Raw genomic sequence first — 19,689 nt, forward strand, 5'->3', positions numbered from 1 at the left:
GTACCGGATTCCTTGCGGAGAAATTCTCTGGTTCTATGAAATGGCAGCTCCGAGTGTTGGCCAACACCGTGGGAGCGCCTTTCAGCCCAGCCTTGTCGTGGGTTGCTTTTGCCAAGCGTCCTTTTGTGTTTTCCCTCTCAGCTGGGCTGGTGAGCAGGCAGCAGCGCTTCCCTCTGCCACAAATGTTTTCATTACGAACGAGGAAATTTCCTGTAGGTATCCCAAAAGCCACCTTGACCTTTTGGCGAGCTGTGAGCAGATGGATCCAGCTACTTGAGAGCCTTCTCTGGAAGAGAGGGCACAGGTTTTAAATAACCGCTGTTTGGGGCTGGCTTATTGTGTGCCTAGTTTAAGTCCCATTAGCCCATCTGAGGAAAAAAAAAAAATAGAAAACGAGCTCTGGAGGTTTGAGCAGCGCTTGGTTTGATGTGTGGAGCTCCTGATGCATTTTAAAACCCAGCTGGAAGTCACTTGAATGCACCAGATCTGGGCAACCCATGAAGAATGTGTTTTGTTTGGTTATCAGATGATGTGTTTTCTGGAAAGCTCCGTATACTCTTTTCTCAAACCCCCACATTAGGGCTCGTGCATCAGTAATTCTTCTAACAGGAGCTGCAATTTCTCTACAGGAAACAGCGATCGTGCAGGCTGACTGCCGCTGAGCAGCTCCTCACTTTGCTTTTCAGTCTTGAAGAATAAACCTGTCTGTAAAAGGCCACCGTGCCAAAGTCAAAGTCTGTTCAAATTTCCCCTTCTTAGGACTCGAGGAGCCTTGGAAGGTGCAGGTTTCTGCAGGTACGTCTTGTCTTACTGCCGCAGTTTACCAGTTCACAGACGTGGTGAAGTGACCCAGGGTGACGCCCGAGCACGGTGCTCCTGTGCTGCTGCAGCTCACCTCGGGCCAGCGAGATGCAAACACCACTTGTGGGAAATTCTGCTTTACCGGGAATCTTAGGAAAAGAGATTTCAGCACACGTCCTTCCCCGTGGGGTTAGCGCAGGCGAAGAAGATGCTCTCCTGACGTCCAGGTGGCTCTGCTGACAAGCGGCGCTTGTTACACTAATGTATCTTAATTGTGCTTTCCCAGTACGAATTGTGACTCCGGCAGAAGATGACTGAGGGCTTTGACTCACTGGCTCCAGTGATTCATGCAGGAGCGATTTGGGGAGGTTGCTGTTCTCCTCCATCTACCTTGACCCTCTGCTTGAGGTTAGCGCTTCCAAAACAGGCAGCTAAACGCACTTGTCCACCCTTCGGCCGCCCGCGTTCACCCCGTGGCAAATGAATATAATCTGGAGCGGACAGAGAGTCGAGAGGATCTTGCTGCTACTTCGGCTGCGGGAGCCCGGCCTGGTAAATTGCCCCGCGACAAATTGCCGAAAATTTGATAGTCGCATCTCACCTCTCGCCTCGCCGTAATGAGAGGGTACCGCGACAGGTAAGCTCTCGCAGCCCGCGCGCAAAGCGCCGTAATTGCCAGCTTAAGCTCCTCGTCGAAGGGGGCTGTGGGCACTTATCCTGATCCGCAGCACCCCCCCCCGAGCAGGCAGCAGCTTCTGGCGGAGAGGGAAGCGAATAGCAGGAGGCAGCAGCACTGCAAATTACTGTGGCTTGTATCCATCAGAGCTTGTCTGTCAAATCCCTCGGGGCATCTGACTGGGCAGTGATTTTTCTGTGCCAGGCAGGAGATAACTGGCTGTTGTTTTAGTGCCAGATCGTTTGCGACAGAGATTCTGCCTAAATTTCCTTTTATTCCCCGGGATTTGGAGGCTGGTTCCTAATGTTCTCGAGGGGCGGGCAGGTTTTCTTTGTTCCCAGCTTTCGACGCAGCTCTCCAGTGGTGCAGAAGCAGCATTTGCCATTAAAACCTATTTTTTTTGCAGCGTTTACCCCTAAATGCCTTCAGTATGGATACCATATTCCCTGCTGGCAGAATTTGAGGAAAATTACCCCAAAGTCGGCTGGCCTTTGTCAGTACCCTGTTACTTTTGAGTTGCTTATTTTCTACCGCAAGACCCAACTTTTAGCTGCTGAGGTGTGTTATTTGGAAGATGCCAAAGTGAAAGTCGTTTCATCAGATTGTATCCTAATCTCGTTAGGAGTAGCTGTTTATCTTTCTCCTCCCGTAGCTACGGAAAGTGATTGCCTACCCTGTTATCTGTCCTGTTCAGTATTTCCGCAGCGGTTTCATTTGGATGTAAAATATTCAGGTTTGCGACCGAGCGCTGGCTGGGGAAGGTGGATTGAGGAATCCGTACCCACATGTTTCTGCCCACGTGCACCAGGACATCTGGCGTTAGGTGACTTCGGGTTTTCTAAGGTAGATGTCGGTACCAAAAATATTTTTGGCACAGGTCTGTGAGGTGGTAGTGTTCATTCATAGCAGGCGTTCAGGCTACACCTAATGGAAACCCGTTTGTAAGTGCTGTTGATCTGCATTTTTCCTGCCTGGGCGGAAAGGACGACGGCCCTAGCGGTCATGACATTGTCAGAGCTAAATAATGAATTTCGGTGCTTTTTTTTTTTTTTTTTGTACATTTTCAGCAAATTACTGCTGAACACCTGCCAAAGGGAATACTTTTCTCATTTTTGCTGCTTCACTGCTGTGCGTGTGTAATTTGGCAAGCATAACAAGTTCTCCGGTGACCTGCGCTAAAATGTTAATGCTAGGATGGGATCCGAGTGGTCGGGTGGGATTGGGGACTGGAGACGGAGCTTGATTCACAGCTTGGTCACCTGTGTGAGCAGGAACTTGGTCTGTTTATTACACAGTTCTAGTTCAAGTCACGCTGGTGATCCGAAGGTAATGCCACAAAGAGAAGGTGCATCGTGCGCTAAATAAGCTTTCAGGCTTCATTTCCTAGGGCCTCCCTAGCACAGGCACTGTCACACCTTCCCGGGCATTACGGAAGCATTGCCTTGGTTGCCGTCGCGTTCCAGTTTTCCAGGTGCGACGAAGATCAGACTCGCTTTGGAGCTCCGTAAGGGTGCGAGATGGCGAGCATCTCTTGGGTCTAGCTTGGGCTTCTGCTCCCTGGAGCTGAACTCAAAAGCAATCCCAAACCACTGCTCCCGTGCCCTGGAGAGGTAACGTGCAGCCTGCACTACCTTTTCTCCTCCTTTTCAGCAGAGATTGCTTTCCAGCCCGAATTAAAATGTGCTGGTAAAATAGTGAGCTGCGGTTTATAGTTCCCTCAGCTGTGCTGTACTTGCCTCATTGATATTGTAAGCTGAGACCCACTGCCTTTCGACAGCGCTAAATTCCCTTAAAAGAAAAGCCATTTTCCGGTAAAACGGCGGTGCAGTATGCATGCAGGCAAGTGGCAGGTTTAATTTTCATCCTCTTACGGAAAGATGTCAAGGAGTGGTTTTCCTGGGGCGGTTTTTGTGAAGGCAGCACCGAGCAGAGCACAGGCTGTTTGCTTTTGAAATACGCCTTCCTGGGATGTGTTGCAGCTGATGTGCTGTGGGACTCTGAGCCTCCTCGCGGCCCGGCGCTTTGCAAAGGCAAGTACTGAAAAGCGAGGAGCCGGCAGAGCTGGGGGAACCATAAACCGCAGCTCACTATTTTACCAGCACGTTTTAATTCTGGGCCTTGGATTATGGGGTCGCCTGCAAGACCTTCGCCTGGTTTGCCTTCCGGGACAGGCTGTGCGCTGCTTGGGGTCGTTGGGTTTGTAAAGTTGGTGGGAAGCACCCTTGTGGCTTCAATATCAACTGACTTGAGCCAGTTTTTGAGGCAAGAGTAGCTTTTTACTTGTTCCAGTGCTCGTTCCTGCTCCCTTTTCCTCTCCAGGTCTTCTCTTTTTTTCCCCACCTCCTCCTGTCCCAAGCCACCTAAGACGAGCGGTCACCCTTCCTCTCCTTTCCTTGCACACTCCTTTCCCTTGTTTTATCCTCTCTTTCCTCTGCTCCGCATTTATCTCAGTGCAAGCCAGGAGTGCCCTTTGCAGGGAGGAGGAGCCGCGGGAGGAATCCAGCAGCTCAAAGCTGAATTACTTCTCCAAAGCGAGGAGCTCGATCGCTCCTTAGAAGCCCAGTAGCTGTGGGCACCTTGCGCTGCGTTGGAGCCATGATGGTGACAAATGGAGCCCGGGAAATGGCACCGGAGAGGTCTCGTAGTCCGTCGCAGCAAGCGCCTTCCCAGACATGTCCTTTTACATGCTCAGAGGAAACAAATGCGTGTACGGCTTGGGTAGCACTCTTTTGAGAGATCATATTGGTGCTTTATGTACGAGGGAGTGAGTTTGGCGAGATAAAGCAGGGCTTTTCGCTGGCAGTTTTGGCTGATGACTGCTTTTTATTAGCTCTGCTTATCATTTTATTGGTACGATCTCGTTGCTTCCTCAAACTAGCAATCAAGCTGTTTTCCTTCCTCCAGCCGAATGTTTTCAGAGGGGCGTCAGGTGGGGGCGAGATGAATTTCCTTTAATAGGTTAGATGCAGGAACTACAAAGCAAGGTCTTCGCTGGACACCGTCTTTATGCAACAAGAGCTTTTAGGGCATTTAGCTGTCAGACGTCTACGCAGCACCAGAAGCGGTTATTTTCCTCAATAACAGCGAGGAAGTGGTTGTTACTAAGAATATGCAACTTTCCCTAGGCCACAGTGAGTCAATATCAGAACTGAAATTGGAACTAGATTTTTTTTTAATACATATAAGTCTCACCTAGTGCAGCCTTTCTCATCAACTGCAGCGAGAAAAGCTTCAGCTCCGGCTTAGATTTAATAAAAGAGCCTGTCACGTCATTTCTTTCTTAATTTTAGACCTAAGCATTTTTCTCCCCAGTCCCTTTTTAGCCCGTGTCTGTAACCGTGTATTGACTATTCCATGGTAAACTGCCTATATAATTACGACTTGACTGTTGGTCGTATCGATTTGGTCACAGGCATTTAAATTTGTTGTTCTTTCAAGTTTCCCTCGACTAAATCGCACCGCAAGGATGTGAGGAGCCAAGGGCAAATGTTGGGCACCTCCTCGTGCAGGTTTTGCTCGTTGGGCTGCATGCGGTGGGCAGACGAGGTGCTGGCTCTTCGGTGTCACTGCTCCGACGTCGTTTGTTGCTCCTTGCGTCGACTTCAGGACGCTCGGATGGAAAGGGAAAAGGACGTGGAGTAAAACCTGTCCCGTGGGAGTAGCTGGGATCGATTGCCTGGCGGAGGTGGAATTGAACTAAAGGTCAAATAAAATCGTGCTGGAATCCGCGTAAGGGACAGTTAAAATTGGACTAAAATCCACTTCTTTTTTGATTGCGTATTGCTTGGTGGAGGGATACCTGAATGGCAGAACTGACCAAAATGGGGTATTAACCAAATGGAGCCTGCAGCTGGGCCTTCTGCCTAAATCCTGTGTGGGGCAAGGCCACCGTGCTGCACAGAACTGGTGCTCAGAGCCGAGAGTGGGGCTGTATTTAGGGTTTGTCCCTCAGTACCGGGCAGAATCTCCCAAATTACTGCTAAGGAATGCATTTGGGTCTTTCTAAAACTTCATACACTAAAGTGTCTCCAGTTTTCTCTCCTTGTGCTGAGCTTATTTTTTTTCCCAAGCTTTTCTTGTGCGCCACAAAGTGGTTTTGAAAACAACACGGGGCTTGGTGACCCTCACGTGTGGGCATTTTTCTCACTTCGGAAGATAACTGCGTGATTTTGGTAGCACAGGAAGGTATGTTATTACTTGTAAACTATTTTCTTTTTTTCAAATAGGAGAGGAGCTGCTGTTTGGCACAGGAAATCTTACCCTGTAGCGAGCCCAGATCTTCGTAATGCCTTCAACCTTCTGATTACCTGAATCTCTTCTTTTGTAGCTCCTTTTGCAGTTCTGTCTGAAGTCTTTCAGGATTCATGGATTCTTTTCTCTGGTTGCCATTTCCAAGTGCTATTAATGGTAATCAAAGGAGGCGTAAAGGCCGTGCTAGCATCCTGGAAGCAAGGATAGGGGTTTTGGAATAGCTGGTTGAGTGCACGGGTAGCCCACCTATGGTTTGACCCGCTCATTGAACTGTCTTGGCTGCTGAAATCCAAGCTGGAATGATCAGCATGGCTTGTAGGACTAGTTGCATCTTCTACATATACAACGCATGTGGTTTTTTACTGGCATTCATATATTACTCTGCAATTCAAAGTATCCGGCTCATATTGAGGGGAATTATGTACACTCCTCATCTAACAGATTGGGTATGGGCTTAAGAAGTGGACATTTTACAAGGAAATTACCTATTTTCTTCTTGCCAACATCTTGGGAAAAGTTGTGTTTTGCTCTCAGTAAATACCCTGATGTGTTGGACCTCAGTGTCTTTATTAGGGTAACTTTTTTTGTTGTCTCACCTGCTAAAACAGCAAACCACCTCCTCCTTGTGTAGAATGAGAGAGAGGTTCTTGTTTTCTTGGTACAAGTTTTCATCCTAGGGCAGATGGGCTCTTTTCCTCTGGCTCAACGAAACTTCTAGGCTGTAGTGGGTGCCTTTGAAGCGTCTGACAAATAGGTGAAACTACCTAGATTTCCAAAAGTGAGCTCTTTCACCAAAGCATCCTAAAAAATTACGGGATAAGACTGAAAGTCTTGCGTGCATTAAGAACTGAAGGAAGTTGGGAAAGGGAACAGGTCATCAATTTTCACAAGAGAGGGAAGTCATAAGCGGTGCCCCAGCGGAGTCTGTGTTGGAATCTGGTAGGGGGATGCGTAAATAATCTGAAAAGGGTTGCTGACACCATTTACTGTGGTGCTGGATTATGTGGAGCAGTAGCAATGAGCTGCCAGCAGAGAACTGTAGAAGACCTTCACCATGCTGAGTGGGTGGGTGGTGAGGGGCCAGGGGAAAATCAATGCAGAGGAAGAGCAATGTGTGTAAAAATAAGAGTTCTCCTTATTTTCCTACAGGACGGTGAGCTCCAAGTTGGCTGATGGCACCCAGGAAGAAAGCTTTAAAGTCGTAGTAGGTGATGGTGAGAAACCCAGCCTTGATGCTCGGTTTTAGTTACAAGACCAGCTCAGTGTGAGGGTTCGTAATGAAGGGAACAGGGAGCGAAATGGGAAATATTGTTATGCTGCTGCATAATTCGGCAATGTCTTCACAGCTTGAACTGTGTTCAGTTCGTTTTAAAAATCAGGGAGGGAGGGAGGAGAATGACACTGTAGAACTGGGGAAAACATCGTAGAGTGATATCGTAGAGGCTCTATAAAATCCTGAGAAGCATGGAGAAGACCAGGACCAGGTTTGAGAAGGGCAAAGAGCTAGCATAAGGGAGGATGAGATAAGCACTCTCCTTCCCATTTAAGGCTTATTTCAGTGTTTTTTTTTCCCCCTAAACCTTTAGCTTTGACAGAGGTAAAGCAGAAGTTGCAGCTTTGCTCCGGGTAGAACCGTGCATCTGCGATTTTTCTTGTTTGAAACATTTCGCTTTAGCATATGCTTATTCGTCCTGGTATTTTCGCTTACAGCTTGCTAATAACTTGTTGCAGGGAAAAAACAACAAACATTATCTATATTGCCGTTGCCTCCAACTTGATGGATGGGAGCTGGCTTACAAAATCAACCGCCGATGTTAGAAGGTCCTGCCGGGGTTCCTGTTCCGTGTCCTTTTTTTTTTTACCTCCTGAGCTAAGAAAAACCTTCCAGGCCCTGCTCGTGTGCCCTCTGAGGACACGCGGTGGCTTTTGAAATAATTGTGTGTGTATGAAGCCAGCATTGCCCAAGTGGAGGTCCTTCTCTCCAGCCTCCCTGCCCGGAGCTCCTTCACGCGCTGGTGCTCTGTGAAAGCTGTGAATGGTACAAAAATAAACCACGTAACCCCCTCCTGTCCTTCCCTCCAGAGCCAGTATCGTTCCCTCCCCTTCGTTAGAGCCAGGCGGTTAATTACTCGGTGCCAACAGCCCTGTTCGGGGTGGGTCCACAGTGCCTTAACGTAGGTGGGCTGCCTCTGCTCGTGCTGAGCTTTTTCTTCCGAGGGTTTTCTGATGTCAGATCCATTCATTGTGGCTGCAGCTTGGTAAACAAATTAAGAAAGAGAGCAAACCAGTAAGTTCTGGGGTTTTTTCTTCAGAACAGATGCTATTTTAAACGCAGACCCTATCCTGGATTTCACACGGGTTACCCAGCAGGAGGGAGCGTGTTTACGTGTGACTTAACTGTTAGTGGCGTTTCGGGGGGAAAGAAAGATTCGTTCTCACTTATCTTTTAGCGGGTATAAATACTGTTACTTTATCAAAATCGGGAAGTTATATTTTACCCAATAAATTACTGTATTTTAGGTAAATGTAAGATTTCAGTACCTGAGAGCTGAACCTTGGGGACCTGACGCTGTTAAGAAACCAAAGCAGTCTGTCATACTCGCGGTGGCGGTGATAAAGAAAACTCTGAAACGTTGTAATAAAAAGGGAGCTGCAGAAAGCCAAATAACTGGCATTTGAGCTTTCAGAAATACCTGCTCTGGGCAATCGTCAAAAATGCAACTTTTGAACCCCGTCTGGTGAGTAAGATGCCACCTGTCCTGTTTGCTAGCAGGAAATTGTAGCTGTTGAATTAATTATTGCTAGCTGCGTCTCAGAGAGCAGCGTGGTAATAAAGCGCAGCTAGTAGGGATCGGGAAAAAGGAGGCCATTTATGTAACGGGTGAGGATGCAGAAGGTGCTGGTGTGCTTTGTTATCAGCAGGTTCTTCTTCAGAAAGCCGGGGTGTGACTTTTGGCATGATTCCGTATGCGCAGACATCATCGTTTGCCTTGCACACGTGTGGTTTAGGGTTCCTTTTGGGCGATGCTCCTTAAATTCAAGGGCACAAGAAGTGCTTTTTTGGGAAGAAGTCACGCTTATTTGAGATGCTGGACATTCGCAGCCGTTGTTGCTCAACTTCGCGGTCATCGTTGCTCCAAGCAAAACTTGGAGGCCAGCAGCCTTCTGCTGAGGGCTCCTTTGGTCCCTGATTAAAATTCTTCATTTCCCACCCAGCCCTCCAACACTTTCCTCTTCCCGCAAGGCTCTGAGCATCTCTCCTAAGGCAGGATTTCGTATTTAATTTTCCTTGGAGCAGGCTGAGGGTAGATGAGCAGCGGTGCTCATCGTTTTCCCTTTCTAGCCGAGCTGGGACTGCCGACTGGGACGTGTAAGAGCTCAGAGCACCATATTGTGTGGAAATCGCTGCTGCTGGGTAACGCATGAGCAACAATGCTGATCAAGTAATGCGAGCAACATCATTATTTACTTCACCTTAAGAAGGTTTTATCTGGCTTTTGAAGTCACATTGAAACGTCCTGGAGGCACCTTTTGGGGGACTGTTGGGCTGGGTGAGTTGCTCTGCATCCCTCCCTTCCTTCCCTATAGCCAGGTTCACCTCAAAACTTCTTGCTCTCGGTGATTGTTTCTCTTTGGTGCTGCCCTTCAGCTGCTTCAGCTGCTTTTTGTGTCTTTTTCTGCTCTTTTGCCTTTCTGTTTACCTCCTCTATAGGTAGTCTCCTACTTAGAAATCTGTAAAGCAGATAAATGGTTTAAAGGCATGCGATGACCATGCTGCGTACACAGTGTTAACTCGCTTGATTCTCACAGTTTTTCTTTTCTGAGCTTCCTGGGACAAGGCAAGTCTTCTTGTATTGTCTGGCATCCTGCCGCCGATCCCAGCCAGGGAGTTTGGATGCTGCTGTGGGATGGCTCGTAGGTAATTGATTCTTTGATGTTCGGGTCTCGGAGCTGATGAGACTTTTGTCTCTAGACCAGAGTTGAAATGAGAGAGAGCAGAGGCTTTGTTAAAGGAGGTTTTCTTATGTCAGGACTGTGCCATCTGTTTTTTCTCTAAATGAGAAAGTACCTGCAAGCCTATGTGAAACTGCTGTGTCTGGTGGAGAGCGAGGTGCTTTTTTGATCTAAAATCCCTGCTTATTTAAGAGGCAGATTCTGATTTGAAGGTCTGTTTTATGTACTGGCTTTCTCTGCAAATCCACTCAATTATTCTCTAATGATTAAAATTAATAGTCTTTCTTGTGCCTCGTCTTGATTCAGACAGTTCTGTAATCATGCAGAAAACTGACTTTTTACTAGCTATGTCTGTGCTAATCGTAAGGTTTGTTTGGATCTCATTTGCTTCATTTGTATGGCTTAGCATCTCTTTCATTTGTATAATTCATCTCTGTGGTTAGTCTGTTATTAAATTTGCCCCACTGTCATCTTGTGCTGTATACTTATCTTGATTTCTGATTGCTCTTAGAGCGTGACAGATTTTGGATTCTTATTTGGGATTCCTCAGCACTGCTGTACTACAGATAAAAAGCAAGACGTTTGTAGGTGTACCTGTCTGTAGGGAAGGAAGGGAGGGATGTAGAACCACTCACCCAACCCAACAGTCCCCCAAAAGGTGCCTCCAGGGCATTCCAAAAATTTGACTTCAAAAGCCAAAGGAAATCTTGAAGGTGGAGCACTAAGACTGTTCCATGGAAGGAGGTGAAATACCATGAGGTGTTTGTTGCTGCTTGAGAAGATAAAATCCATTTCCACCCTCAGATTCTGGAAGAAATCCAGATCACAAACATTTAACACCAGAATGAACCTGCAAACCTGCTCCGCTTGTACATACAAGACCACAAAATTGGGTGCAATTTTCGGCTCGTTGGGCTCATCTCATTTTTCAGGACTTTCTGTGTTTTACTTCTTCTGGTCTTCAGTTAATAATAGTTTTGTTTGCCTTAGTCATCAGCAAGGTCATCTTAACCTCTTGTGACCAAATATCCTGCAGTCACTCTTTTCAGAGCTATAGCTATCTGCTTTCAGCCTGTCTGCCTGCTTGGATCGCGTCTGTTCCCTCTTAATGTGTGCCTTGGCTAGCGTGCCATTCCTGCAGGATATGTGGCTAGATGTCTGTTATTTTTAAAGATTAAGGGAAGTCAAATCCATCATTTCCATTATCACGATAAGTTACTGGATCCTGTTAGCGAGCTTACGGGGTTTTGGAAAAGTTGAGCGTAACGTGCTTAAACTTCTCCAAGAGATTTGGCTTGAGTGCGATATTTTGACGTTAAAATAGAGACTAGAACAACATGTCACTCATTACATTGATTTTCAAAACAGACATTGCAGAAAATTATTGTCATTGACCTGAATGGTTTCTAATAGGATTCTGTTGTTTTTGCCTCTGGGCCTCGCGTTTAATATTTGTGTTAAAATAGTAATTTCTGAGGGTTGGCAGATGCTATCAATATTGGAGATGGGCAGAGAAGGGATTCATCTGTATTCCATAGCATGTTGTATACGAGCAAGTTGGGTACTTTGTTATGGGAAAAAAATAAAGCTGTTTTTCTAGGAATGGGGCAGGATTCTATTCCGAGAAGCGGCGAAATATCTAGAAAAGATTTAGGAGTTAAGTCACATTATCATGAGCTTTCTGTATGATTCAGCAGCCAAATTACCCTTGACTGTATAAATAGTGGAAAATTGGATAGGAATAGGCAAATCATATTCCATCTGGATTTAGCACTGGTGTGTCTGCAAAGTTCTGTGGCTGTTTTTGATATCAAAGGCAACAAGAAGAATGCTTAAAAACTGGAGATAGTGCTGAGAAAAGGCAAAAAAAAAAAGTGTATGTTTTAATCCTTGAATGTAATGAATGATACACAAAACTTCTTCAGTGTAGTCTGACACCCTGATACCTGCAATATGGTGGAGCACAGTTAATTTGGGGGATTTCAGTATGTGGTATGGGATACCCAGGAGGGATACAAGCAGGCAAGGAGGGCACGAGGAAAGCTTAGCTGGAGCTGAAACTCCAAGGGACTGCAGAGCAACAAGAAGGACTTCACTTCCATAGGTACCTTGTCAGCAAAGGAAGACCAGTGTGGGTCTGCTGCTGGATGAGGCAGGGCAGCTCCATCGGGAAAGACCCAGGGAGAGGTAGGCAATAAGCAAAGTCAGTCTTGAAATAGCTAATCTACTGCAGATCATTACAGAAATCATTGCTTAATAATAAAAACTAAAAAAATGTGACTTGAGATCCACAAATCAGGATTAGATTTCAAAGATATACTTTTTTTTTTAAAAAAAAGCTTTCTCCACTCAAAAAAAATAAGTAAAGTATTAGTCAAGTATATATCAGTTTGTCATTTCTTTTTCTCTGTTGGCTGTTACACATTTGTCTCAGATCCTGACAGTGTTTTGAAATAAGAAATACTGCCATGCTGGTTTAAAAAAAAAATTCAGTCTCTGTCTCAGTCTAAATCCAACACTTAGTAGATAACCTTCTAAGTAGTATTTTCTGCCTTTTTAAGGCCCCCAAGCTCTCTTTTATAGCTCACTGTTGGCCCTTTCTATGAAAGCCTGGCTGGCAACGGAGGTGTTGGCCATGCATAGGGAAACGGTGAGCTTCAGCGTTAAATACTGGCAGATCTATTTGTCTAAAAATGAAAAAAATTATCTTAGTTGTGTAATGCAGCTGTATGCGGCGTAATAATAATTGCTACAGTTTTTATGGGTACTGATTGATTACTCCTTCCATCCAACACCAGGTTACATAAATCTAGTAAAGATTTTAATCGATGTCCACTTCTGGTGCTCTCTGTTTGGCTTCTTAATTCGTAATCTTGCTATTTGTGCCTTCCCTTAGTTTTAGGATTACATTTCAAGTGGAATAGAGCCGCTCTTTTTGCAAATGGAAAAAATGGTGAATATCCAAACGAGTGTTTCAAGTTCAAAAGTCACGAAAAGGGAGCAGAGAAGTCAAGTTTATTCTCCTCTACTCAGGAAATGATAAAAATACGTTGCCAGAAGTGCCTTCGGTGGATGGCTGACGATCGCGTGCTTCTTTCTCCTTTCCAGTTAGTTGAAGGAAGTTTGTAGTCTTAATTAAAGGGGGACCACTCGATTCAAGCTTTTATGTTAATAAAGCAAAGTGTTAGGCTGTGCTCTACCTGTCCGCTGCATAAAATAATAAATAAAACGTAAAATAAATAATAAAACATAGTTAAGACACGTGTCTCTTTCCAGCATTGAATTGGACAAGAGAATTTTGCCAGCCCTGGCACCATTCTGAAACCCTGTCGGTGCCCTCAGTAGGTGTTATCATTTTGGGGTCTGCTGGTGTTCGTTAGATTCAGCATCTTATAACTCAGCTATAAATTTGCTCCAGGGGGGGAAATATAATTACTTTTGTCTCCCCTCTGTATTTCCAGCCATGATTGCAGGTGCTTAATACAAGCACGTCCCCTCTGGCACGATGGCTGAGTTATCCGGTGACTTATTTTTTTTTTCCCTTAGCTAAAATTTCTCTCTTTAATTCTTGCAAAACACGGCGTCTTTAAAAGTGAGCGTATTTTTAGGCTGATGTTAATGAATCTCACATTGGCAGTGTTTTTCTTGGCACGATAAACACTTGTTCTGTTAGTCTGTCAGATCAGTGAGCCACAAACTCTGAAATGTTTTATACTTTTCTTTTTTTTTTAAAGATGCTTATTTTGACAGCCATTATTGTCTACCCCCCCCAATATCTTAGGCTGTATCAGTTAGAATGGAAGTTTTGCCCATGAGTCTGAATCTACCTGTTTTTTTGCCTTTTTTTTTTCCTCTTTTTGGTCAAATTGGACCTCTGCCATGCTAAAAGTTAGACTCTCCGGAGCTTTATTTTGACTCAGAAGTCTCCAGCCATCCAGGGCCAGAAACCAGGTGATGAATCCTTATAAACTACCTAATAAAGAACTGAAGTTAGTCATCCTGGTGGCTTGTGGTGTGCAGTGCTCTTTCAGGTATCAGCGTAACGTCTCTCTCTTACTCAAGGTGTCCTCTTTCCAGCAACATTTAATATGAATACCGAGATCTTCATCATTGGGGAGCATTAAAGAGACCGATGCTCTTCTCGGAGGGCAGCCGTTAATCCTGCCCACATCGCAATTTGGGAACTATCCAGATTACCTCCGCAGTTTCAAATGGCTTCAGAAGAGGAAGTTTCATTCTTCTTGCTGTAAATCTTCTGCCCTGTGCTGCAGTCCTCTTACACAACCACCGTATTCTGCAGGAAAGGTGACTACTGGGTGGGGGGGGTATGTGAAATGGTTCTTAAATGGAAATGAGTATCATCTCTGCTGGTGGTGTAGGAGTTCGTCTTGATTTATGGTTTCCTGTCGCGAACTTTGGTTCAAGGCAGCTTTGGATTCCTTTTTCTTTTGTTTTACTCCCTCGTAGGTCAATAACTTACCATTTGTCGTCAGTAGAGGATTTTTACACTGGCTGGAACAATTAGTCTCTGGTAGACATCCAGTGATAAATGGGGGAGAGGAGGGAAAAAGGCTACCAGTGAGCTCTGTTTCGGTGTTAGACTCAATGAAGCTGAGAGCCTGCGACTGGCTCAGAAAGGCGATGATTTGTGTAGTTTTTCATGGCTTGTATGTTTTCAGATCATGGCTGGCTCTGGTCCTAATCCCTGCGGTCTATCTGTGTGCTGTAGGAATTGATCAAAAATGTCCCTGCTATACCAAAATCTCCCTAACGTGAGATCCTCTGTGGTTGTAAGTGGAAACGAGTGCTCACACCATCCTTGCTCCATCCCCAAAACCAAACCCAATTCTCATCTCCTACTCGGACTTCCCCTTTTGCTCGGGCGATGCTGAGTACCGAAGGCTCACTCTGTTCTGCAAGCGTCTACCGAGCTGGTGTTGTTTAAAAACACCCTGCAAGGCTGTACCAAGGTCAGCTCTTCTGTGCACAGCAAACCCCAGCCCTTTACTACCGTGTGTATTCATGTGTTGTTTCAGGCGCGTGTTGGAGTGAGGTCGGCAGCCCCCTGCCAGCTGGGATCATCGTTTTTTAAACCTGGACTTTAATTCTGATGGAGACTGCAAAGAACTCACCTGGAAGACATTGGAAACTTCTCTGGTCACCTGCGACAGCTTCACAGTTTTAATAGAGGATGGTTTTTGTTGCAGGTACTCGGAACGAAGCCTGACAAAATGCATCGGGATAACAATAGAGACCCGGCCCGATTACTGCCTGAAGCGGCATCTAAGTGACATGTTGTCCTACGGCTGCACGAGGCTGGAGATCGGAGTGCAGAGCGTGTATGAGGACGTGGCCAGGGACACCAACAGGTGAGAAGGAACTTGCAATGCTCGTGGTATGCTTTTTGAAATGCTCCGGAACAGCAGCCCTATTTGAACACCCATTTAAGATCAAATATTGAAACATTTGGCTCGTTTCCTTGCTTGTGTGGCCGTATGTCTGTTAAGAAAAAGTAATAAACTGCAGTGGCTTCATGGAATTTGTTGTGGCATTGTGTAGACCATGTTATAACAAAATGGAGTTATTTGTAGTATTTTAAACTCAGGATCTTTTCCTGCACTGTATATTTCTCTCTTTTTGTTGTTGTTGTTGCTTCATAAATAAATGCAGTATTGTGAAGGAGAAAATGTGCCCGGAGAGAACTTGTAATTCTCATCCTACATAATTCACAATCTTTAGTCTCGAGCAGATACAATGCAGTGTAATCTATGGGAGGCTCTTTGCCAGCAAACAGCCTGCTCTCTGCACCAGACACCTTATTCTGCTGAGCATGGGAGAGGAGAAGTGACGATGGCAAGTACAGGGGGTGAGACACAGTGAGAAATGGCACCTGTTGATGGATTAACCCCAGTCATTCTGTGGTTACAACACGTCTAGGGATGGCAAAATAGGTTCAGAAGAAGCCTGTGATTTATTCCTTGTCATCTTGGACCTGTGGCCAAAAGCACAGCTGTCCTACGTAGGAGAGTGTGCAATACATTGTTCATCCCATCCCTTACAGGCAAGAAAGCTAATCTTTTTCTTTCATTGTACTTCCTTTTTTTTTTCCTGATAATTCTGATGATATTTTGAAAGAAGTGATTCTTCTCTTGATCATTTTTTCACATCTGACATTTGTACAACTTGCCTTCGTTGTATATTCCAGTCACCGACCAAAGACATTTAATAACCATAATCATAGATAACGACAGAAGCAGTATGGCTCAATAAGCAAAACACATTTTTGTTAATACCTACCTTAAAGGCAGTAGTGCAAAACTGAAAATGTTGGACATTTTCTTTTAGAGGCTTAAAGTAAGAATCCCAAATGAGTTTCTTCCTGCGGGTTGAGCCGTAGTCTTGCTTGTGCATGGAAGCTCAGGACGTCACTACTATGAAACAGTCAGGCTACTGCACTGGAAAAGCCATTTATTGAGTAGTCCAAGAGCAGACAGCTCGCATTTATAGGTGGTATTTTCCTCCTCTAGATGTCAGAGCTTTCCAAAGGAAAAGATCCATCCTGGGCTAGATCTTACTTTTCGACTAGTTGTATTCACTACTGGTTACTTCTGACACATTGTAAATTTAACAAATCATTTCTTTTCAGCTTTTAAAATCTTTTTTTTTTTTTTTTCACAAGTTCCTTTTAAAAGGTGCCCTATCCTGAAGTGGAACTGTAAAGCTCCACTTAGCGATCGCTGCAGTCATCTTTGGGTTTCCTGTGGTTTCTGTGTTAGATCAGAGCTGGTGCCATAAATCATTCAGAGCCGCATGTCACTTCTGGCTTGCGAATTTGCTAATGAACCCTTGATTTCCTGCTGATGAATCAGAAGAAGAATGAAGTAGTATATTACTGACTATTTCACTCAGAACTAATCCTGTATGGAATTATGTTTTTAAATGTTTTTGACATTCTCAAAGCTGCTTGCAGAATTCCTAAAAGGCTTTGCTGCAGGCTCTCACAGCAGAGCCAACACGGGCTGTTGGTTCATATGCCCCACTCCAACATTTCCGAACAATGAATTGGCATATAGTTGTAGAGAAGAGTGATTCAAGTTTTCTTTTTCTTCTGAAATGACCTCATTTTGCTTCTGTTCTCCTACTTTGTGGGGGATGTGTTTTGCTTCAAACTTTTAATATTTTGCTTGTAGCAAAATGTCAGATTACAACCAATTAGGCTAACTGTTTGGAAATTACTTTCTATTATGTTCCATAAGTCATTAGTGAGGTTTCTGAGTGCTTTGGGTGGCTGTGAGGCAGAAAAATATTCAAGAACAGATCTAGGCATCAAATAATCAAGTTATTGATGCAGCTCAGATTCCACTTCTAATAAGAAAATAATTTTTATTTATGAAGCAAGTCTCCCATTTACTCCCCTCAGGCTACTCAAGGTCTAGAGTAATACTGTCCTTGAACAGTCTCGGAAAAACACCATAATACTTCTGAAAAAAATCATTAATAAAACTGTAGTTGTAAAAATACAGGTAGGGGTTTAACAGAGGAAGGATCTACCAGCGGAGAGAAAGGAAAAGGTCCTTAAAACAAGGGAAGTGGCTGTTTGCTTTGGTTAACATCAGGTCTCGGCAGAAGGCAGGCGTTCGTGGAGATGCCCAGATGGCATCGATTTTTCATCCAGAAGACTCTCGAGGAGAGGAAGAGCCGCCCGCTGAGCTGATCCGTTGGCGAGGAATTCCAAGAGGCAGGGTGAGCTGGTGGGCGAGCGCCATGGGAGGACGACGGCGGCAGATGCTGACGGGGCAGAAATGGCTGCAAGTGTCAGCCAGCGCCGGGAGAGCCCTCGCAGCTGGGCGACAGCAACAGCAAGGACGTCGTGGGGAGACTGATCCCGTGTGATGGGCACCTCCCCGGAGCTGCTCACAGTCAGGGAGGTCGCTGTTGCGGAGGCAGAAGAAGGCTCCTGAAGCGTGGAGGATGGAGAGGTTTGCTAGAGGCTGATGAGTGAGGTGTGATTCAGCCTTTGCCCCTGCAGGCTCCCACTCTCTCCGAGCTCCTGCAGTGCAAGCCTGAGTTGGTGTGGTTTAATGGCAGGGAAGAACATGAAATCCTTCCCGAGTCCCGGTTCGGTCTATGTCTTGGAGGTCTGACACCTCTCAGAACCTGTGAAGAGTTCCTTTTGCTCTAAAGAGAGTACCTGAAAGTTTGGCAAGCCTCTTGTGAGGACGATTTTCTAACCAGCTGGTTCTACGTAGCCCCCATCCTTCTCCTTTTCTGTTGCTTTTGTTTCTGGTTATAGTTTATTCTGATTATACAGAGTCTTCAGTGCAGTGTGTCCTAGCTTGTGCTGTGACATCTCCTTGTGTCATCACTTTACACGGTATTTCAGCAGCTTTTGGAAGTTTCTCAGGCTGGGGTTTGGAAAGCTGTACTCTCGGGGTGGTTCACCTGCTGCGGAAACAGCAAACCCGACTGCTTTTAGCCACTAGCTTAATTTACCTTAATAGCAGCCACGTTCCCAGACTTGGATGGTGATAAACTGATAAAAAAAACTCAGCCCTGCTCATTTCCTGGAAAATAATCTGAATTAAAAACGTGTCTTTTTCTGTATGACCTGGGTTGCCTCTCTTGGGTGTCTGGGGCTCTAAATCTCTCCTTTTCTCTTCCCAGAGGTCACACCGTGAAGGCTGTGTGCGAGTCCTTTCACTTAGCCAAGGATGCTGGCTTCAAAGTGGTGGCACACATGATGCCCGACTTACCAAACATGGGGCTTGAAAGGGACACGGACCAGTTTGTTGTGAGTATGGCTTAGGATCACCAGGAGTTTCTGGTTCGTTCCAGCTGTTCCATCTCATTCTGCCTCTCTTTCTTAGCTCAGCTATTAGTTAGGAACTGGGCCGGAATTATTTCTTAAGGACAAACAATTTAAAATTCATTTTTGAAGGTGGAGGGTAAGAAAGATTTGTTGAACTACTTCATCCAGAAAATTATATCCTTGCCTCATGAAAGACTGAGTCACTCAGGTCTCAGTGGAATATAGCTCTTCCAATGCTAACTAGGGCTCTTACTTTTTTCCAAGATGGTTTTCTTTCCTTGGCTTTACAATAGTGCATGTTTCAAAGTTAAAAGCATGCTATCTCGAAGGTAATTAATTGCAAAGTAGAGTGTATAGGTGTATTATATAGCATCTCTGTTCTTGGCTCAGCGCCGCTCAATAGCGTTATCAATGATGTGGAAGAAAATATAAAATTATTTCTAGAGAAATTGAAATGAGAAATAAAGAGCAAATGGTAAACATCATAGGGAATTAAGCACCTTACCTGATAATGCGGTAGATTTTTTTTCATGATCTCATTATTTTAAAGTCCAAGTGGGTTGTCTTTTTAAAATAGTTCAGAAATTGCAGTCACGATGTAGGAATCACAGGTATATTTCTCTGCAAGGTCAGACTGGGTGCTTTCTGGCACTAAAAAACTATCAGCGCAACAGAATGTATTGATCAGAAGTTCAGGCAGGAAACAATGTTTTTTCCTGGTGTGCTGCAGACAGACACTTACAGAAAGAAGCAATCCAGAATGCGGCTGTACCGCACATGGAGGAAGTTCTGAAACCTGTGGTAGGTGCTTTTTGTAAGCGATCTTGTGCAGATTCCTCGAGCACATCATAAACATAGATGGCACTTAGTGAATACTGCGTTCATGTGACAACGTGAGAAGTCTGGGGCAAAGCAATTAGGCAACACACAGAAAAGGAAGGATGAAGTCAGTGACAGCTGAAAGTGAATTCAGCTCAAAATTCATGCCCCAGCCTCTGTTGCTCCTGGATTACTTTCTTATAATGCTAGGGGAGAGAGAGGGTAGGAGTGGACATCAAATTAGCTGTGTTTTCCTATAATTACTTGTGCTGCGGGGTATGGCAAAACCCGACTCAATACCTAGTGAAGTAGCAGCTGTAGTTCTGGGTTCTTTATGGGCCTGTCATTACTTGGAGTAGTATTGGGCTGGGGAGGATTT

General features: G+C 45.1%; 1 protein-coding gene across 2 annotated transcripts in view; it reads left to right on the top strand.

Moving 5' to 3' along the window:
* ELP3 (elongator acetyltransferase complex subunit 3) overlaps positions 1 to 19,689 on the top strand; it is a 99,390-nt gene that overhangs the window by 28,493 nt on the left and 51,208 nt on the right. For both annotated transcript variants that reach the window (XM_080587834.1, XM_080587833.1), the window contains 2 exons: positions 14,890 to 15,051; positions 18,347 to 18,473. In XM_080587834.1, coding sequence (XP_080443960.1) covers positions 14,890 to 15,051; positions 18,347 to 18,473 — 289 coding nt within the window. The remainder of the gene's footprint in view (positions 1 to 14,889; positions 15,052 to 18,346; positions 18,474 to 19,689) is intronic.

Source organism: Anser brachyrhynchus (assembly GCF_964034855.1).
Source record: "Anser brachyrhynchus genome assembly, chromosome: 3".
Classification (NCBI taxonomy): Eukaryota; Metazoa; Chordata; class Aves; order Anseriformes; family Anatidae; genus Anser; species Anser brachyrhynchus.